Genomic DNA, 23,568 nt, shown 5'->3' with positions numbered 1-23,568 from the left:
AGTCTGTAGCATTTGGCCATCACCTGCTTCCTTCTCCCGTCCCCAACTGCATGTTATAGAAACTCTATTATGGCCACTCCACTCCAAGAGGACTAGGTCCCCATTCCTCTACCCAGCCCCTACTTGTATGGTGGAAGTCCTACCCCAAGTATAGCCATGAGAAAACTGGGACCCTGATCACTGCTATCTTAGCTCATTCATAGGCAGAGGTCTCATGCTGGGAGAGGCAAGCTGAAAAGACCAGTAGCTACCACCATCCCCTTCTAGCACCTGCCAGGGATATCACTCTGGGGAAGCAGGCCACTATCACTATGCCTAGCTCCTGGGAACTCACAGGGAAGAGGCAACCCAGGAGGATGAAGAGCTTTGCAGTTCTTAACCAGGGCAGTGACTTTATTTGGAACAGAACATAGAGAATCCCATGCCTAAGGGTGTTGTTGGAAACAATGGAGAGCTTGGTAGAGAACAAGTTAGGGGGTACTGGTAGCTTTATGATACAGCTAACAACAAGCAAACTGGCAGAACAATCAGAAGCTTTACAAAAAGAACCAGGGAGGAAAAAGCGACCAAGAAAAACCCTCCCTGGATCACAATAAACCCTGGGGGTTGGGAAGGCTATCCACATGGTCCTACTTAGGAACAATCAAAAACCAGACATGGGTCAGATTGAAAACATTTTCCAAGCTGCACACAGATCCATCAACAAAGCGCAGAAGCCTCACTGGCACAAGAGGCTTAAGCACAACCTCTAACCAAATACTGGCTGAAAAATAAGCTATTCTGACACAGGGGAAAATATTATTAAGCTAGGCTTAATAGATAGATTGATACAGATTATGCAATCTGAAGAACAGAGAGAAAAAAAGTGGAGAACAACGAGCAGAGCCTCAGAGAAATGTGGGACACCTTTAAGTGCACCAACATACTCATAATGGAAGTACCAGAAGGAAAAGAGAACAAAACAGGGATAGAAAATATACTCATAGTAAAAAAAAAAGCTGAAAACTTCCCGAATTGATGAAAAACATTAATCTATACATGAAGCTCAACAACCTCTAAGCAAGATAAAAGCAAAGAAATTCCCACCTACATATGTCAAAATTAAAATGTTGAAAACGAAAAATAAAGAAAAAAATCTTGAAATCAGTAAGAGCAAAATGACTTGTCACAGGAGCATACCTCATTTTATTGTGCTTTGCATATATTGTGTTTTTTTACAAATTGAAGGTTGTGGCAACCCTGTGTTGAGAAAGTCTATTGGTGCCATTTCCCCAACAGCATTATTTTTTATTTAAGGTATGTACATTGTTTTAGACATACTGCTATTACACACTTAATAAACTACGGTATAGTGTAAACATAACTTCTATAAGCACTAGGAAACCAAAAAATTCATGTGACTCGCTTTACTGCAATACTCACTGTATTACAGTGGTCTGGAACCAAACCAAATATCTCCAAGGTATGCCTGTACAGGGGAATTCCAGTAATATTAACAGCTAACTTCTCATCAGAAACAATGGAAGCCAGAGGACAATGGAATGACAAATTCAATGTGTTGGAAGTAAAAAGCTGTGAATCAAGAATCTTATAACCAGTAAAACTGTGTTTCAAAAATGAAGATTAAATAAAGAACTAAATATGGATGAAAGCTTAGAGAATTCTCTGCTAGTGGACTGGCTTTGAAAAACAAACTAAGGAGAGTTCTTCAGGCAGAAAGCAAATGACACCAAACAATAATTTGAATCCTTATCCTCACAAAAATAAAAATAATTGTAAGTGGATACTATAAATAACTGTATGCCAAAAAATTACATAATTTGTATAAAATTAATAAATTCCTAGAAAGACACAAACTACTAAAACTGACTCAAAAAGAAACAGAAAATCTGAATAGATCTATACCAAGGAAAAATATTGAAGTAATAATTAACAATCTTCCCACAAAGAAAATCCCAGAACCAGATGGCTTCACTAGTGAATGCTACCAAAAACTTAAAGAATTAATACCAATCTTTCACAAACTCTTCTGAAAAACAGAAGACAACATAATACTTTTCAACTTATTCTTTGAGGCCAGAATTACCCTGATACCAAACCAGACAAAGACATCACACAAAGAAAATAAAACTACAGGCCAATATCCCTTATGAATATACATGTAAAACTGGTCAACGAAATACTAGTAAACTTAATTCAGTAACATATAAAAAAAGATTATACACCATAACCAAATGGGATTTATCCCAGGAATGCACGGTTGGTTTAACATCTGAAAATCAATTAATGAAATACATCCAGTTCAATGGGGAAAGAATAGTCTTTGCAACAAATGATGCAGAGACAACTGAATGACCACAGCAAAAGAAAAAAGTTGGACTCCTACCTCACACCTAAAATTAACTCACAGACCTAAATATAAGAGCTAAAATTATAAAACTCTTAGAAGAAGAAATAAAACTCTTAGAAATAAATCTTTGTGACGTTGGTTTAGGCAATGGTTTCTTAGATATAACACCAAAAGCACAAGCAACAGAAAAAAAATTAGATAAATTGTGCTAATTCAAAATTAAAGACATTTCTGCTGCAAATACTACCATCGAGAAAGTTAAAAAAAAAAAATCCATAGAATGGGAAAGAACCTTAGTAAATCACACTGATAAGAGACTTCCAACCAGAATACATGAAGAGCTTTCACAATTCAATAATAAAAATTTATATAGCACAATTAAAAACTGGCCAAAGGATGTGAGTATACATTTCTCTGAAAAAGATACACAAATGGCAAATAAGAACATGGAAGGATGCTCAACATTAGTCATTAGAGAAGTGCAAATAAAAACCACAATGAATATCACGTCATACCCACTAGGGCAGCTGTAACCAAAAAGACAGATAACAAGTGTTGACAAGTATGTGTAAAATTAGAAAACATCAGTGAAAACGTACAATGGTCCAGTCACTTTGGAAAACAGTTTGGCAGTTCTCCTGAAAGTTAAACATAGAGTTATTATATAACCAAGCAATTCCACTCCTTGGTACATACCCAAGAGAAATGAAAATATATGTACATACAAAGACTTATGCATGGATGTTTATAGCAGCATTATTCATAATAGCCAAAAGGTGGAGAAAAAAAACAAATGCTCATCAACTGATCAACGGATAACTAAAATACGGTATATCTGTAAAATGGGAAATTATTCAACAATAAAAATGAATTAAGCACTGATACATGCTACAACATGGATGAACCTGGAATACATGCTACATAAAAGAAGCCAGTCACAAAAGAAAATATAGTGTATTATTTCATTCATGTGAAATATGCAGAATAGGCAAATCCCTAAAGACAGAAAGCAAATTAGTGGCTACCTAGGGCTTAGGAGGGTGGTAGGAAAGTGATGGAGCATAACTGCTCATGAATATAAAGCTTCTTTTGGGGGTGACGAAATGTTCTCTGATTAGATAGTGATGGTGGTTGCACAGTTCTGTGAATATATTAAAAACCACTGACGTGCATGTTTCAAATGGGTGAATATTATGGTATGTGAATTATATCTCAATAAAGTGGTTTGTTCTTTGTTTTGGGGGGTTTTTTGGCTGGGCTGTGAGGCAGGCGGGATCTTAGTTCTCTGACCAGGGATTGAACTGTTCCGTACCCCCTGCAGTGGAAGTGCACAGTCTTAACCACTGGACCCCCAGAGAAGTCCCGATATCTCAATAAAGATGTTTTTAAAAAGCTGACCATCTGCTTCTCTACTGGGTGTTTCTCTTGGCATTAGAGAAGGCCAAAAGTTTCTATAAACTTTTTAAAGAAGCTCAACTAGCTTTTTTTTTTTTTTTTTTTTTTGCGGTACGCGGGCCTCTCACTGCTGTGGCCTCTCCCATTGCGGAGCACAGGCTCCGAACGCGCAGGCTCAGCGGCCACGGCTCACGGGCCCAGCCGCTCCGCGGCATGTGGGATCTTCCCGGACTGGGGCACGAACCCGCGTCCCCTGCATCGGCAGGCGGACCCTCAACCACTGCGCCACCAGGGAAGCCCCCAACTAGCTTTTTTTTATAAACTAAAGTTGACCCTTGAACAATGCAGGTTTTAACTGCACAGGTCCACTTACACGTGGATATTTTTTCAACAGTAAATACAACAGTACTACATGATCTATGGCTAGTGAATATGCAGATGCAGAAACTCACGGATACAGAAGAAGCAAACAGTATAGATGGAGGGCTGACTGTAAGTTATACACGGATTTTCAACTGCGTGGAGGATTGGTGCCCCAACTCTCGCGTTGTTCAAGGACCGACTGTAGTTCCTTTACCATAGGAATATAGTCTGTGGATACACGCACAGTCCATGAATAGTCGAATACCAACTGATAGCTCACTGTGGACTGGTTTTCTATCCCTGATCTAAGCATTTACATTGTCTGATGAGGCTGAGCCAGAGTGCTGATAAGTAAAGACAGAACTCCACCCTAGACAACCCCTTGCCTTAGAGACCTCAGGTTCTGTAAAAATAATTGCCTCAAATCAATTCAATGTGCAAGGCTCTGTCCCATATTTCATTAATTCTAAGAAATTCTGTACACTGAGGCCACTTGGAAGAAGTCATAGTTTTTATAACCTATTTACCTATATCTCAATTCTCTACAGAATGATACTAATGTTATATACTAGATAGAAATTATTAAGTGATACAGTTCATAAGTATCATGGACCAATAGCTGTAGATGCTTCATTTTAAAAAGGGACGCTTTCAGAAAAGAAAGAGAGGAAAAAAAGGAAGAAAAAAGGAGTGTAAGAGTAAAGAACTCAAGCCAATGGAATGCAAAATGATTCTATCTTCCTTTTTATCACCCAGTTATAATATGAATCATGCACACTATAATCAGTTATGTCACATGGCATTAGTTTTAATAAAGAACACAGCAAATTGACTTGAAAAGGCAAAATAATACCTTCTGGGGGCGTCCCAATGCTGCTGCCAAGACCCAAAACTGCCATCTTGTGAATTCTCGGCTCCAGCATCACAGCAGACTCTTCTCCCCTTTCCCAGTGGGGTATTTTGACAGGCTCCAGGTGGACATTCTCCAGCCCATCTTCCTGCAGGTTCTGGTACATGATTTGGATGGCTTTTTCTAGGCTCTTGGAACCACTGAGTCTGGGTCCAACAGTGTCCACCAGAAGTGCCAATCGCTCATAGGATCTGTTCTGGGCTCTCCCATAAACAGCAAGGTTGATGATGGCTTTAGCAACATCTCCATAGCAGGCTATTTCTTCTTTTATTTCTTGAAAAGTCCTCTGAGAGATGCCACTCCCATAGACAGCTTTCCCAGAGGTCAGGGATAAAAAGTGAACACCACCAACAAATACGAAGACATGGAACTTCATGTTTTTTTCCCAGTCTGTTTCCTTCCTAAAATAATCAAGGTAAGTAAGAAATATGTGTTAGGGGAAAAGAATCTCACAGCTATCTGCCCATAACCCAGGGACTGCTTTTCAAACAGGATTCCCCTTCCCTTCTCAACTGTTGCCCAATTTCTACCATCAAATTCAGGTACCATAACTCCTAGGAATGAAGAAGAGAAGAGGCAATGATTGGCCTTATTGACAGGTAGCGTGCATTAAAACCACAAAATCACACGTCACCTAGCCATCAGTTTAAAATATGCTAAAAGCTTAAAATAAGAAGATAACTAGGAAAGAGAGGAAGAAATAGAGGTAGCAGCGATAGGGCTAGGGCAGTGTCACCCCTTCTTCTAAACACAGTAGGATCCAAATGTTTCAGAGTTCCCTCTACCTGATATGCTCTCTCCTGTTTGCCGATTGAACTTATCCTTCGAGGCCCTTTCAGAGACATCATCTCTTCTTGACGCTCTCCCTAACCCCAACCCTTCCACATTTAATCCTCACAACAGTTCTATGAAACAGTTTCTTATTATTGCCTTCATTTCAGAACTGAGGATCCTGGGGTAGTGAGAGATTAAGTAACTTGCCAAAGACACACAAAGGCTTTCCAGCCCTAGAGACCACGCTGTAAACAGTGCTAAAAGTATGTTTGTGGACCCATGCCAGTCCACAATTGTTTTTCACAAGTCTGCGAAAGACAAACACAAAGATTAAGAGTAAACATATTCAGTAATGTGCAACACAGTAGCCAATAGTCCAATGTCCAATAGTCCAATGTGGTTATTACAATTTAAAGTAAATCATCGGCTTCTCAGCCATACTAGCTGCATTTCAAATGCTGAATAGCCACATGGGCTAGTGGCTGTTGTATTGGGCAGCACAGAAAGAACATTTCTATCATCATAGAAAGTTCTGTTGAATAGCACTGGCTTAGACACCTTTATAGATAACTGACAGAACAACTGTACATTTGTCAAATCTAATGACTAAAAAATGATGCTTCATTTTACTTTTCTACTTCACTATTACATTTTTCAAAAGTATCAGCCTGCAACAAATTCTAAATTTAAAAATCTGGTCCTTCACCACAGATAATTTGAGAAGCACGGTCATAAACTACGATATAAGTATAAACTCCAAATTCAGACAGCATACAAGGCCTTTCAAAATATGGTTCCAACAACCACTTCAACCTCATCTCTCTACCTGCCCCTCTAGAGTGAACACATTTTCATTCTCATTCTCATGTCTTCTCTCTCTCCCTCTCTCTCCCGTTCTCTCTCTCTCACAGGCACACACACATAGCACTTGAAATGTGGCTAGTCTAAACTGAGATGTTTTGTACATGTAAAATACATACCTGATTTGATCTTCAAAATCAACTACTTCATACTTAAGTGTAAAAAAAAAACATAAATATTTCAGATATATTGGATTAAATAAAATACATTATTATTAATCTCACCTATTTCTTTTTACTTTTTAATATAGCTATTAGAAATTTTTAACTTACATAATATTTATATTGGACAGTAATGTTCTAGCTGCACTGAACTGGACCCTGTTCTTCAAATACCCAGGCCCTTTTATAACTCTGGGTCTCTACATATGTTCATTCCCTTTTATTGCAAGGCCCTTCTCTTCACCCTGGCAAACGTCTATAATGAGAGTGCATTAAAAATCACCTCTTCTGTGAGGCCTCACCAAACAATACCCCAGAGGTACGTGCACCATTTTCTGTGTTTCTACCATAATTAACTATATTATCAACAAATATATTTGTTTTAAATCTGTCTCTCCTAATCTCAAAGTCAAATAGGGTAAATTATTCATCACTGTACCCATATATAGGCACTCTATACCCTTTTAAGAAGGAATGAATAAGCATTTAATCTCTCTAGGTCTCACCTCCGTAGAGCAGAAGAGTACTTATCTTGCCTCCTTCACAAGGAAGCTGTAGGAATTAAAAACTTGCGATCATATTTAAAATATTTTTAAAAATTATTAAAACTATACATGGCTGCTGCTTTCTTTTTTATTGTAACTACAGTTGACCCTTGAGCGACACAGGTTTGAACTTCCCCGGTCCACTTCTACACAGGTTTTTTTCCCATATATACTACAGTACCACAAGATCCGAGATTGGCTGGATCCGTGGATGCAGAACCGGATATGGAGCGCTGACTACGGGACTTCAGCATCCACAGAGGACCCTGCAACCAATACCCCTCCTTGTTCAAGGGTCAAGGCATAGGTTTTTCGTTTGTACAGCCACTATACTGATGCTTGTTTTAAAACCTAAATTTTATTAAGCAATCAAAATATTTCACCAGATTGCAATTTATTCTTGAAAGTACATTTTTCCAATATATTTGGAAAAATGTTCTTGGGGCTAAAAAAGAAAAAAAGGTTAATAAGCCATCTATTAATTGACACTAAACACAAGTATCTACTTCTCACTAAAAGTTCTGTAAGCCTTCTGCAAACATTAATTAACGATTTCATAATACATTTCTAGTGATGGATTAGAATCATATTATGACAACATTGCAGAGATACAGGAGAGCTTAGGGATCCCTAGTCCATATCCTTGTTTCGTAGAAAGTTAATCAAGGCCTGCGTTGTGATTCCCAGGCAGCAGACAAACCAGCAACTACAATTAACCAGGTAAGTGGACCAGCTAGCACATACTTTCTAAAGGATTAAGAATAGTTTTCTTCCAGGAACCTATATGCATTTACATATAATAGAAATTCAATGAAAGATACCCAAATGCAGTCTGAGAAGCGAATACCTATAATAAAATATATGTATACAGAGTAGCATCAGAACAAAGAGAAGAACAAAGGGGATCATGAAAAGCTACAGAGAAGACATAACATCTCAGAACAGGCTCAAGAAATGGCTCTGCAGGCAGAAAAGAGTGAATGGTATCCCTCAGAGCACCACTAGAACATCATCTGTATGTCACATCCTGGTTAAAAGATATGTCCAGAAAATAACAGTGCCTGAGTCTATCATCTTTACATCTTTTTGCATATACGTCAATTGAATTAACAGATAACACATCATTTTGAGAATAATATTTAATGCTTCTTAACATGGTCAGTTAAATTAATTTTGACACTAAAAAATGATATAATTACTTTAAAACAGAATTCGGTATCTGCGAGTGTTGTTCTGATTATCTTAACTACACTGTTTCTTCAAATCCCAGAAATGCAATACGTGCTTATTTTTAAAAGTAGGTTAATTTAAAAGATGATGGTTTGTTACCTTTCAATGGATCAGTTTTTCCCTGAGTATAAAGTTTACTAAGATCAAAGGCACAAAACAATGCATTACCTGAGCTATCACCCAGAACACGTGACACAAGTAAACACTAAATACATGTTAGTTGACTCTAAACCTCGTTTTCTCTGGAATATAATCTCAAAATTACCTATGTAATTCTTAGCTAGAATGCATAATTATATATCTCTCCAATGGAGCACTACAAGAATCTTTTTTTATTATTATTACTTTTAGAAAGGTACATGAGTCCAACTAAGATGTGTTTTCAGTAATAAATAGTAGAAAATAATAATTATAACTAACAGTCTATGTTTGAGGAGGTAATAAAAATGGAACAAGATATTGCTATATCAAATTCCCCTCGAGAAAAAAACCCAAATATAATATGTAATTTTAAAACACAGGGACTATATATAATTTGTACATAATTTGTACAACTCTGATACATAATTTGTACATTCCTAGCAAGAAATAGAGGATTATAATAAAAATTAAAAGTGAAATATACAGACAGAATGAGATTAAATAAAAGCCAATAATGAAGGACAATCTGAAGAAATTCTCTCCTAATTCACAGATTTAGGATCACCATACAACAAGAAATTCATTCTAGAACTGGAGTCAATCCAAGTGAGAGGATGATCAAAGACACCAGTATATTTGCATGAAAGGACTAAAACACTAGCCCTCCCCAGTGTGAAAAGACAGGCCAAAAGTAGAACTATTTTGTTGTATAAAATCAAGAAGGGTTTGGAAAACATGAAGACAGATTTACTCGCCATATCTTTTCATACTTGTACCAAGGAATAGCCCTAGTGGCTCAGAGATAATTTTAGGAAAACCAAAATGTACAGCTTTACACAGTAAGTGATAAACATGTAAACAGTTTCCCTAAGGAAAAAAAGAGGATTTGGATAAAATCATGAATGATACAGTCATTGGAGCTGAACCCTTTTAAATCCACCACACAACATTGGCACCACACTGACCTAAGTAGTTTCCTATGGGATCACCAGGAGGGTTTGCTGATCTGAAAGACTGTTAGTCTGCCCTAGCTCAGAGATAGAAAATGTCCCTATACAGTCATTTCAGTCAAATAAAATTAAGCAAGCTATAGTATTTTTCTACAGTCTGCAAAGGGAGCAAACAATTCTATGGTGATCAACAAAGACAAACAGAATTACTGATCTCAAACATTTCCCCTTTATAATTGCAAATGGTGCTTTGTCTTGGGTCATAACTTCATTTCTCCAGTCATTTAACAAAAATGTATTGGGCACCTTACCTACTAAGCACCAAAGACACAATTTATAAGATAATATCCATACCCTCAAAGAGCCACCAAGTATAATAAAGAGACAGATAATGTGAAAACCCTACAACTGAGGTGGTTACAAGCTTCTGTGGAAACTAACTGGAGTAGGGGATTAGGAGGAGCTTCCTGATGGCGTGTGAAAAAGGCGAGAGTGGCACTGAAGGAAAGATAACCCAACAGAGAAAACAAACCGTGCAAAGACACGGAGGCTTTACAAAACTTGGGCTATGGAGAAAATGGCAAGGAGTTGGATGATAAGTCGGGGGAAATGGTGGAAGATACAGCAGTGATGCAAGGAATTGTTCCCCAAGGTCTGACTAAAAAGGTCTCCTGTGTGAAGCTTCAAAGTGGAACACAAACCCCCAGGGCACTGTAACAGGGGACTTAATGAACAGTTCCCACCCGTTATGCCTCCAGGAAAAGGAAAGAAGGAAGGGACTGAGGGAGAGAGGGAGGGAGGAAAGAAGGAAGCAAGGAAGGAAGGAAGGAAGGATAGTTTTCTTTCTGATTTTCACTATGACCTGCTCCTTAGCACAAAGAATCCACACAGATTCCACATCAGGACAAGGACAGCATGTGAAGTTCCTCAAAATCCCCAAACAAGCCACTACTTATTACCTATGTGGTTATTCCTTGGAATTTTCACAGAGGGAAAAGTAAACCATGGTTCCAAAAGACGCATTAGTCAAATAATTCACTTACAAAGACACTCAAGATTTTATTTATTTAAAATCCCTAAAATACTAAGAATAACCCAATTGACCAAAAAAAAAAAAAAAAAAAAAACTAGCACACTCTTGAGCAAATTATAGGACACTTGAAATGTCTAAACTTAAACTGTAAAACATTTTCTTAAAATACTCTTTATTTTTATACACAGAAGGTTTGAAGTCATTGTCCCTTTACTTGAATTCAAACTGGGGGAATAGTAAATGTTATACTCTTCAAAATCTTAAACAACTATTTTTAAAACTCATGCTGTATCACGCCTTTGAATTCAGAAAGTTATATATTCAAAGGAAACTTTGGAGCACTGTTTGAAAAAAAGACTTTCTTTTCATATATTGTGTTCATGATCCAGAGTTACAGATTATCTTTTTCACAAAAAGAGATAAAATTGAAATGTCATTTTCATTCTTTTCTACTTAAATTTGGAAGGAAACTTAAGCAAAACCAACTTTTCTTCTGCTGTGAATTACATTCTAATAATAGGTTTATATTTTGAGGAAACAAAACAAAACCCTTTGCTTCTATTTCTAAATCTTTTTCCTAAAATATTATTGTTTGAAAATGTCTCAGGCTATGATAGAAATGCCAGGATGAATAGACTAAGAGACGTGGAAAAGGACACAATGAAAAGAAGAATGTGCTGAAAGACAGAAGGAGTAAGTTTTAGGGACTGAAATTTTTATTGACTTTTTTATTGTGTCACTTTTTTAAAGACTGCATATACTACTTACATGAAGACTTAGATATTTCCCCTAAACCTACCATTGCTAAAAAGGATTCACTGATATAAACTTAACTCTTCGTCTTCAGCCTAGATTGTGTAACAGATATAATGGTCAGAAATGCCAAATCCTAGCTCTGACACTGGCACAGCGAAGTTCACTTCCTGACTCCCACGGACGCTCCTAGATTTATAATAATTAGCCCTTTAACTGTCTTAAGGAAGATTCTTTCCTTTATTAAAGTCAAAGTTCAAACAAGAGTGGGCTTCTACTTTCCAAAGCTTATATCCCAATTATTCATTCAGTCCTTCAAGAAAGCTCACTGAGAACTTACTATCTGCCAGGAACTGTGCAAGAATTTGGAGAAGATATAAAATTAAGCAAGACTCAGTTCCTACTATTAGTAGGCACTGTTAATTATTTAATCTCCATCCCTCCCTTTTCTTGCTAACCAAACCTGGATTTTATTTGGGGTCAAAGTTTCCAGCCCGATTAACCTAGGCCAGTTGTTCTTAATATGGATGGTAGCAGTCCTAGGAGATGTTCTGTATATGCCGCGGCGGGGGGGGGAGCATTTTTGGTTGTCAGAAAGGTATGGAGGTCCTACTAGGAATAACTTGGCAGAGGCCAGGGACAGTAGACATACTGCTATGGGCGGGGGGGAAATCCTGTCTACTAAGAACTCTCCTATATTCCATAAAGATTTTTTTTAATGTGAAAACCTATTATTTGAGACTTGACCCTAACTCTGTTGTACATACAAATATGTACAAAAATGGTCCCTGTGCAGTTTTAATGCAAGTTGACTTTTTCAAAAAGCAACTACCATGTATATCAAGGGAGGACTATACGTGTGTTGTTCAGGATTTTACCAAGAGCTGTTCATCATTTCAGTGAAACACCGATGACTACGCTGCCCCTGGAACTGGAAACACTGTCACCACGCCCCTGGGCCCATCTGCATTTGTTGCTGTCACATTCACCCTGCAAGCATCTGACTACTTCATTATGTCAGCTAGTGCAGTCATGCCTGGGAATGTATGTTCTGAAGTACTTTATTATAAAGTACTTTCCTTTAATGGTTCCTTTACATGACAGTTAGGATAGCACACTGATTTACTTGAAAATATGTGGAAGCATATTACCTATGATACTTAATTCAGGATAATAAAGCAAGCATTATAAATTATTTGTTTTGCTTTTTTGTTTTTTAAAAGAGGCATTGCATCTAATAAGATGGAGAACTAGTGATTTAAGTGAATTCAACAATTCTCTTCCTCACTCTTCCAGCCTACCTTTTAGCCAGAGGAGGCCCTGTGACCCAGTTCTACTCAAAGATACTCAAATAGAAGCAGCTGACAAGAAAATGGCCACAATTCTAGAGCTGCATCAGCTACTTTGTAACCATGGGGGCAAGTCCAAGAATACTGGTCCTGACATCACTGAGCAGCTAAACCAACACCAGCACCACCAATTTGTCTGTTACACGAGAAAAATAAACTCCATTTGTTATAGCCACTGTTAGCTGGATTTTCTATTCCTTATAGCTGTGATTACATTTCCAACTGCTATAGTACTTTCAGGGCCTCTTGGGGATCCATAATTAAGTATAGTGTTTACACTAATTAACACCATAAGCGTAATAGGGAAGAACAAATCTGACTCCATATTGGATCTGTTTCTTTTACTTTAACCTTTGTATTCTATTGCTTTTCTTCAAGTTAAGAATGTTGCCTATAGCCTGAAATATACAGGATAGCCCATTCTCAAGGTTCTGCCCTTTAAAGGTTTAACACTTTTCCTTTCACATAGAGATAAAAAGTTGCAGAACAGAGAATAACACTTGTCTTGTTGGAGGTTTACAGGAACACTGTGACCTGATCTAAGAGGGCAGCTGCAAGGACAAAGGATTCCGACACCAAGAAGTTTGCAGCAACCAACAACACCCCCTCCCTTTTGAGTATAAAAGAAGTCTGAATTCTGACTCTGGTAAGACAGTTCTCTGGGACACTAATCCACCACCTTCTTGGTCTACTGGCATTCCAAATAAAGTCACTAGTCCTTGCCCCAGCAACTCTTCTCGACTGGTTGGCCTGTTGTGTGGCGAGCAGTACAAGCTTGTACTCAGTAACATAAGCAAGGCCTAGGAGCCGGCATCTGGTCTACCTAGACTTCCCATGTGCACCTAAACTCTAACTATCCAACACCAAACTCAGAATCTTCCCTTCCAAACCTGCTTTTGTTCCCCGCCTCTAGTCAGTAAGTTAGAAACTGCGGTGTGTTGTTGGAGTCTTCCCTCTCCCTCAGGGAAACAGGTGAAACAGCTGGCAAGTCCTGTAACTCCACCTTCAGATTCTTTCTTCACCCATTTCCCTCCTCTCCACACTTACTATCACTCCCCTAGCTCGGAACCTCATTATCCTTCATCTGAAACCCTTCCTCTTACATCTCCCTGCCTTAACCTCGGGTCCCTTTCCAATCCGTGTTTCATGCTGCCACCAGCTTTATCGAGGGAACCAAATGGAATGACTCTTTGGCTGAAAGCATCTGTTGCCCCGTTTACTGGTCAGTGCTCTCAATGCGGCTTTCCTCACAAGCCTTCCCTGTCGTTCCCCTCCCCTCCGACGGTGCAGCCCTAATGGGTGTTTACCATTCCTTGAAGTCACAGAACACTCTTTACACCGAATTTTGCTCTGCCAAAAATGCCCTTTCATCTTTTCTCCACTTGGAGAAATCATGATCATGACCAAGGTCCTGCTCATCTGTCCCCAGCTCCAGACAGAACCATTTGCTGCCTTTTCAGTAGTGCACTGCATGCTACATGTCTTTGTGTCTGTCACCCTGCTGGACTATAGACATCACTTAATAGCAATAATATTTTATTTTATAAAATTCACCAAGCACGTTCTCTGAAAGGAATGTGTTTTGTATACTAAGCAAATAGCACAATACCTGTCAATAAATATTTATAGAATAAATGAATAAATTCATCAAACAAGTAGTTATATTTCACAACAGAAGTATACGGCTCTGATTCATCACTTTAATGATTACTTTTCCTGCATTAGACACTAGAGTTTATAGTGTCATATAAAGTTTATAGTGTCACAGCATATTCACAACTTTCTTTCATAAAGGGAGTCAAGAGACCTGGGACTGGGTCCTGGCTGTCCCTCTCTAGACGCATGGACCTTGAACAATTGATTCGAAGTCTCTCTTTATGTGTTAAATAAAGGGTTGCATTCCAGCTCTAACACTCTATTATGGATTTTCTTAAATATTTAATATCAATCACACTTTTCTTTACACTCCATATTAGCACATGAATAAATCACCTTATCCCATTTTGTCTCCTCCCACCAGCCAACTGAAATTGAACTCACAAAGGTCATTAAGGATGCCCTTGTTCCTAAATCCAATAAAAACATTTCAGTTCCTTTCGTACTTAACATCTGGAACACTTAACATTGTGGACAGCCTCTCCTTTTCCAAATACTCTTCTTTCTATATTTCTACTCTCCTTCCCAATCTTTTCTGTAGGGTCCCTTTTTTCCACCTACCCTTTAAAGTTTATTATTTCCTAGGGCTTTCTCCCATGAGCCACGATAATAAGGCTTCATTAAATGTGTCTGCCACTTAACATGTCATCCTGAATAAGGTATGGGCATTGAGGAAACAAGGGAGGAGGACTGACGGAAGAGAGACAAATCCTAACAGCTGTGCAAAGAACCCAGTGTATGATGTTCCTCTTTCTTCTGGCAGTTAGTACAGTAACAGTGGGTTAGTGAGTTCACTATTAGAGCAGGGCAAATGGTACACTGACTGGCAGTCCCGTTCGCACAGGGAATCAATCCCAGGAGCTCTGGGATGGAAGGTGTGGGAGTAACAACCTGCTGAGAGAGGTCTACCAGTAGACCGTTCTCCTCCCACTGGCCACACTGAATACCCATGGCCCCTCTCTACAGATGTCAAGTGACCCTCCCTCTCTTATCCTGTCTCATCCCACCAGGATAAGCCACAGGGCTGACTCACTTTGTGTCCCTGACATTTTACGGCTTACCAGTGAGCAGTTTGGGGAAATTGTAAGAAAATTAATTGGGCTCACTTTGTTCGTTCTTTTTCCGAACTTCTTCGTCCCTTTCTTGAATATATAAAACAATGAAGCCTAAATTCCTACTGTTCAAAAGTAGGCATCTTTGTCACACAGCCGAATGTAACTGACTTCTGACCTACATCATTATGGGATGAAGAGGAATAAATATGAAGCTCCCTTACGTGCTACTTAAGTGAAACCATATGATTAAAATTCCAGTAACTGAAATCAACCACGAATCTAGGACAAACTTCGTATTCTTGGTTTGCAAAATCCTACTGAAACCCCAACTGTGTGTGCGACGGCTCCTGGTCCCTTTGTTAGCTGAGGATGCTGGGCTGACAGTGAGGGTGGATGCCCTTGAGAACAGAGGTCCCTGATCTGTGACTGCCACATGTGCACACGTCTGCAGTCGGTGGCCATACCAAGGACATACGGTCAACAAAAGTACAGACAAATCACGAAGAATGCAGTTCACACCCTTTGGGGCCGAATACAAAGTAGGTAACCACAGACGTAAGTAATTCTGAGGCCTTATGATCTGAGAGAACTGAAAAAGGGGACAAAAGGACATGGGATTTTAGTCTCATAAAGTCCCAGCTTTCTAGAACTTGGACCCCCAACATAAGAGTAATAATAGGAAGTGCTTTATTTCTGTCAATAAAACCAGTGAAGCATTTGTCTTCGATCTGGTGATATTACAAAACTAGTACAAGGCACGGCAGCCTCTTCCAGAGGCAAGGGAGAGAATACGGCCCTCCTTGAATCAGACAAAATACGGAAGTCTTCTAGAGACTCAGCCTCAGAAACCTATCAAGCTAGAGATATATAGATTTAATTACTCGTTGCCAATATAGGTTTACAGTAAATTGACTGTATTAATGTGTTTTTATTGCTAAAGAGCATGTTTCCCCCATGTATCTTCCCCTGAACTAGTTAATAACAAGTTCCAAGGAACACTCTGGTAGAGATATTAGTAATTTCCTTCAGAACATGCCTTTTAGTTTCCCTCACTTTAGCCAGGCTCCCCCATTCCATAAACACAAAAGCAGAAAGACCCTCATTGAATCCTGCTGCAAACACAGTTCTTATTACAGCCCAAGCCAGGGAGGCCTGTTCAGCAAGTCACTTACTGCAAAATTTGCTATTAAACCCGTCAAACAGACATGTATGAAAACGCGGCCTCGCTAAACAGCTGTTAAGTTTCACGAGCTTAAAAAGAAAATACCATCTAGCTATACACTGTTAGCTCAACAGAGACTCACCATTCGGTTTTAAAATCTGATCTGCCGGTACACTTTTCCCTAAATCCTAACATTTGCTCTCTGCTATGAGATGGCTGCCGCACGGCACCATCAGCAAACACAGGCTGAGAGTGCACACACACACTTGACAACAGTGTGTGCTCCCTCCTCCTGAAATGGGAGCACGCAGCATCTGTTACTTCAGGCTCTTGCACAGGGAAAAGAGCACCTCTCAGTCGTGTAGAGAGGAAATTAATGTACAGATCCCTTCCTGTCCCAATGGTCAGATATTGATCAAAGGTGGCAAAAGAGAAGAGTTACGCCAAATAGATTCACAGTAATGGAGCTAAAACAATTATTCAAAGTACTTAATCGGTCAATGTAAAATAAAACTCTTGTAGCACTCCATCAGTGCACAGCCAGCCAAATTATCCTGCGGAGAAGGAACATTCATAAAACAAGTTTTCTCCAAAGTGGAGAAAGCAAGGTGATACAGCAGATGTTTGACAGCAGGAAATGAAAAAGGTAGTTTTAAAAAATAAAAAAAGGAATTAGCGAAACACGTAGAGAGAGATGAGTTCGGAGTGTGGAACAAAGACAATGGGGAAAATATATCCCAGTCCAGAGGTGAGAAGGGAGGAGAAAGGAACCATAAGGAGGCATGGGACAACAGCTGAGAGTGACTTTTCTTAACAGGCAATTTCTAAATCCAAAGAGTATCTTTTTTAAAAGATAATCACACTTATCAGGATACTGTATGATTTAAAGGATCATGTAGACAGACTTAAAGGAAAGATTCTTGGATCCCAGATAGAAACTGCAGAAGAAAAAGGGAGAAGAGAACCAGTTACCTCTGGGGAGAGACGAAAACAGCTTGGGAGGAGGACAGAGAAATAAAAGGTACCACAGCTTGTCTCAATTTTGGTGATTTTTTTTCCCGATATCTGACTCAAATGATGAAAAACCCATAGTCAGGTCACTCAAGTCATTGTTATGGGAAATGAGGTGAGGAAACACTAAGTTGGGAATAATCGCCCATAATTGCCTAGAGGTCTACTAAATCCGTGAAGGATCAGACTATTTCCTAAATGCAGTGCGTTTGATTTCCCTCCAGAGGATGCAGGAAATTGTACCCTTTGAAACAGATGAGAAGTTTTGGATAACATCAGATTCTATTGGAAAGCCCCCGGGGTAATGAGTCGGCAGCTCTGCAGCCTGCACAATAGTGTCTGATACGTTTAGTAGCAGATGAGGGGAAGTTTGTTGTGACAGCTGTGCAGAAAAACAAGTCTGAAGGTTAGGTGGATTTGCAACATGAGAAGGTGGTTTGGGCTTGGAAAAAGCAAAGGCGTCTTCAGATGGGAAGAGCACACAGAAAAATGAACAAGAGAAAACGCAGAACAGCAGAAGTAAAGGTGCCAGTGGTATGGAGTTCTTGGCACTGTTTCCACATCAGAAAGGCCTGCTCACCAGTCAGAATGTCCCACAAACACAGTTAGTTGTACCATTCACTTTTATGGCAGTTAAGGCCTAGCCAAGCGTGGGAATAACGTACTGCTTGCAAGATACCTAGAAACAGAGTAAACTTGAGTTACACTCGAAGATGATTCTCCTCTCTGCTTGTCCTCCCCTGAGACCAGCATCCAGGCCTCTGTTCTCTCCCCTCCGTCCCTAAGGCAATCTCCTCTCACGCTCCGCATAGATGATGGCTGCTGCCTGCCCTCCCCGGCTGGTGTTCTGTTCAGCACAGCCCTCGGTGCTACATTTGTTTCCCATCTTCCCTCCGCCACCACCACTTGCTCAGAGGCCAGCCACTTCCCTAACGAAGTGTCACAGGCAGGACAAGAAAGACCTTGTGTTGTACATGAGGATGGTCCAGACGAGCATCAGAGGGAAAAGACCCTAATGAACTGGAAGCAGGAAGATAAACACCAAGTGACAGAGATGGTGGCTGAAAACCCTCCAGATATAACCTCTCTGTGGTCTGCTACGGAAGTCAAGTTCCTGGCTTGATGCAGGCAGGAGGGAGGAAAAAAGGAAGGAAGAAAACCATACTGACCCTCGCCCCAGCAAATGATTGGGCTACGTGTTTTCATATATATCATCTGATTTAACCCTCATAAGCAGCCACTGAGGGAAATAATAATTACTTCCAAAACGGAGGTTCAGAGAACGTAAGTGATTTGCTTATGTGATTTGAGTGATCTGCTCATTGTCATTTGGGTACTAAGAAGCAGAACTTTTCCTCTGCTTCTTTGAAGAGGTAACTCTGCCTCAACTTTTTTTTTTTTTTTTGCGGTACGCGGGCCTCTCACTGTTGTGGTTTCTCCCATTGCGGAGCACAGGCTCCGGACGCGCAGGCTCAGCGGCCATGGCTCACGGGTCCAGCCACTCCGCGGCATGTGGGATCCTCCCGGACCGGGGCACGAACCCATGTCCCCTGCATCGGCAGGCGGACTCCCAACCACTGCGCCACCAAGGAAGCCCTGCCTCAACTTCTGGAAAGCCTTTGCCTGACTTGAGAGTTTGGGTTGCGTGATCCTCCTACAGGTCCCAGTGCTACTCTGTCCCAAGTACAGAGTACATATCATGGTACATATCACTCTGCATTATAATTGCCTGCATTATAATTGCCTGTTTCTCAATCTCCACCTCTAGGCTGAAGGCTCACCGAAGGCAAAGGCTGTGGTTCAGTGTCCCTCAGTGCTAAATACAATGCCTGCTCGATACGTGCTTGAGGGATGCTGGCCAGAAATGAGAGTCCCCACCCCATGCTGTCTCTAAATAATAGTGCCTGGAATTTTAATTTAGCCAAGTGCTTAGCAAAATGAAAAAGAGAAGTTACAAAGACTAAATGTGTCCTACTTTCAAGCTCCACTGTATAGTCTCAATGGTACTAATGCTATTATGTGGAACATGGTTATGGACTTGTGAAAGAATAGGGTGTTTAAATGCAAGTGACTATACAATACTGTAGTACTTGCTATTCCCTGGTTGAAAATGAATGTTAGGTGGAAATGTTTATGTCTGACAGTAGGTTTTTTCCAGGTTCTTTTCTGTAGAGTACTAAGAAACACTGGTAAGCCCTGCTTTCACTCTTGGAGTCCCACAGACACCAATCATTCACACTCAATATCACAACTTCAAAATGTTTAATGTGCTCTGAAGTTTGGTGGGTTCTTTCTTTTAGAGATGGAAACAAGAAGAGAGCCAAATTACCTTAGCCCATGTTTTTGGAAGATATTCTGGTTTCTGCACTGTAGAACCCATGCAATTGTTCCAGCAATCCTATTCCAATGCCTGTTTCCAAAGTAAAAAATACATGACTTGACCACCAGGAATGTGTGTATGTACTAAGTCCAAGTCCAGAGCAGAGTGGCTCTGCCTGAGCTATCACCCCTGATGCCCCATCAATTAGTAACGTCTAATCAACCCAGAAAACCAGAGAAAAGAGGTCAGCCGAACAACTAAGTCCAGACTGAAGCAAATCTGCTTCTAGTTACTTTTCTCTCTTGTTCCAAACACATCTAGGTACAGACTTTAATAAAGGCATGTGCAAAGGCTGGTTTTACTGAATTCCACACCCAGTGGGGATAGCAAATCGTGGACTTAAGTAGTCTCTAGCAACTAGAACCAACGCTGAACATGCATTTAACTCAAAGGTACTGAACTCTACGAAAAATGCTCAACCTTTCTCAATTTGTCTTGGCATTTTGTGGTTCCATGCTGTATTCCAGGGCTACCAACACAATTAGGAGTCTCTTCTCAGTCTCCTGACTGCCTGGATTGGGTATTTCCTGAAGTGTACAAGAAAGAGTCACTCGAATGCTGCTGGGACAGTGGCAATTCTAATAGGCCTGAAAGCTGATTGCTATACTCTTGTATTTTTCACCTTATTCTTTGAGTCTTCATACCATTAGTCCAAGTGTTTTCAACCACTGTTTAAAGCAGGTTTGTTGAGGTATAATTAACATACAATAAACTGCACATATTTAAAATATACAATTTGATAAGTTTTGACATATGTTTAAATTCACGGGACCATCACCACAATTAAGATAATGAACATATTCATTCAAACTCCCAAAAGTTTCTTCATGTCCATTGATAACCCCTCCCTCCTACTCCACCTTGAACCCTTTTACCTTTGGCCCAAGGAAACCGCTGATCTGCTTTCTGTTAATATATATTAGTTGGCATTTCATAGAATTTTGTATAAATGGAAGCACAGAGTATGTATTCTTCTTATGTCTGGCTTCTATTACCCATCATAATTATTCTGAGATCCGTCCATGTTGTAACATGTACAGATAGTTCATTCCTTTTTATTGCTGAGCAGAATTCCACTGTCGGGATGTATCACAGTTAAGGTATCCAACCATCTGTTGATGGATATTTGGGTTGTCTCCAGTTTAGGGCTGTGACAAATAAAACTGCCATAAACATTTGTGTAAAACTCTTTATATGAATATATGCCCTAGCAACAGAATGGCTGGACCATATATGTATGTTTAACTTCTTTTTAAACTGCCAAATTGTTTTCCAAAGTGGTTGTGCCATTTCACATTCCCACTAATGATATATGAGTGTCCTAGTTCTGCCATATCTCTGCCACACTTGATATGGTCAGTCTTTTTTTATTTTCCTAATGGTGGCATTGTGGTTTTATTTTATATTTCTCTAGTGACTGACCATATTGAGTATATTTTCATGTGCTTATTTGCCAACCACATACCTCTTTTGGTGAAGTATCTATTCACATCTTTTGCCTGTTTTTTATTGGGTTATTTTCTTAATAGTTAGATCTCAGAGCTCTTTATATATTCTGGATATAAGTTCTGTATCAGATCTATGACTTCCAAATATATATATATATGTATATATTCCCCATCTGTGATTTGCCTTTTTATTTTCTTAGCAGTGTCTTTTGAAGAGCAGAAGTTTTCAGTTTTGAAAAAGTCTAATTTATCAATTTTTCCCTAAAACGTATTATAAAGCTAATGTAATCAAGACAGTATGGTATTAGAGTAAAGACAGACTAATAGAGCAGAATAAAGACTACCTAAATGAACATTTATATGGATGGACAGTTGTTTTTCAACAAAGGTACAAAGGCATTTCAGTAGAGAAAGGAGGTTATTTTCAGCAAACGATGCTAAAACAACTGAATACACATACACACACACACACCAAAAAAAAAAAAAAACAGGAAAAAAGAACCCACTTCAATCCATGTATTATGGGCTCAATTATTTCCCCCCCAAAAATTCATATGTTGAAGTCCTCACTCCCAGTACTTCAGGATGTGACTGTTATTTAGAGAGAGGGTCTCTAGAGGGGTAATTAAGTTAAAATGAGGTCATACGGGTGGTCCTTAATCCAACATGACTGGTGTCCTTATTAGAAGAAGTTAGTTCACAGATATGCACAGGGTGAAGACAGCCACCCACAAGCAAAGGAGAAAGGCCTCAGAAAAAAACCAACCCTGCATACCCCACCCTTGGACTTCTGGCCTCCAAAATTGTGAGGAAATAAATTTATTGTTAAAGCCACCCAGTCTGTGGTGCTTTCTTATGGCAGCCTTAACAAACACCGTAACTCTCATCATATACAAAACTTGACTCAAAATGGGTCATAGACCTAGATTTAAAACTTAAAACTATAAAAGCTTCTATAAGAAAATATTTGTGACCTCGGGTTATACAAAGATTTCTAAGATACGATACAAAAAGTAGGATTCATAAAGGAAAAATTGATGTTAGATTTCATCCACGTTTTAAGCATTTTTCCTTTAAAGAGTGTAATGCAGAGCACCTATATATATATAGAACAGGTATAAAGAGAGCTGCTTTTGAAGGGGGCAAGGATTCTGGGTGGTTTCCTTAGTCCTTCTTTCACCTTCCTTTGTGGTCTCTAAGACAGTTCTGCAGAACACAGGGCCCAAAGAATAAAACATGGAAACCACTGGATTTTATTAACAGGATGTTTGGATCTGCCCAAAATAATAACCACTAGCTTTTACTGAGAGGCTATTTATGTGTTATGTAATGTGATAGCAGCTTTTTTATATTTTTTCTCTTTTAATCCCATGAGGTAGGTGTTATTTACATTCACGCATGAGGAAAATTAAGGCTCTCAGAGCTGGTACCTTTCACAGCTGGAATCTGAACCCAGTTCTGACCCCCAAGTCCATGATCTTTCAGGGACACCTCACAGTATCTTGAAATCAAACATAAAAGATAAGAACCTGGGCTTTGTGTGGACATAAACCAGTTGTACAAAATAACTGTCAATTCTAAAAAATGAAATGATTTCCCTAGAAAAATAAACTCTAGCTAAAAATAATATATTATAAACATCCAGATATACTTCCTATAAAGCCACATCAGCACGTGATAGTGTGCTATAGGGCAAAGTTTTTTGGTAAGCCCCTCTCCCAGACACACACATGCCTTCCCTGCTATCAAGCAAGTGGTACATGGGGGGCTGCAGTTGATAAATTCCATTTGTTTAAAGGCCTGGGTAGTTTACTGTCCTCAGTTCAGAAGACGAGTAGGATAGTAGAACGGTTATGAATATATTAATATCATACAAAGAATAAAGAGACTGAGCCCTGATTAGGTTTGATGCTATTAGTAGAGGTAACAGTTAAAACAATATCTAGGGGCTTCCCTGGTGGCACAGCGGTTGAGAGTCCGCCTGCCGATGCAGGGGACACGGGTTTGTGCCCGGGTCTGGGAAGATCCCACGTGCCGCGGA

General features: G+C 39.5%; 1 protein-coding gene across 2 annotated transcripts in view; it reads right to left on the bottom strand.

Moving 5' to 3' along the window:
• The window catches only part of CPQ (carboxypeptidase Q), a 463,292-nt gene that overhangs the window by 357,274 nt on the left and 82,450 nt on the right, over positions 1–23,568 (bottom strand). For both annotated transcript variants that reach the window (XM_082858694.1, XM_082858693.1), the window contains one exon: positions 4,962–5,419. In XM_082858694.1, coding sequence (XP_082714820.1) covers positions 4,962–5,394 — 433 coding nt within the window. In that variant the 5' untranslated portion in view covers positions 5,395–5,419. The remainder of the gene's footprint in view (positions 1–4,961; positions 5,420–23,568) is intronic.

The sequence above is a fragment of the Leucopleurus acutus genome, assembly GCF_964270905.1.
Source record: "Leucopleurus acutus genome assembly, chromosome: 17".
Lineage (NCBI taxonomy): Eukaryota > Metazoa > Chordata > Mammalia > Artiodactyla > Delphinidae > Leucopleurus > Leucopleurus acutus.
Note: the sequence above shows the minus strand (reverse complement) of the source record. Positions and strands in the feature narration are given on the sequence as shown.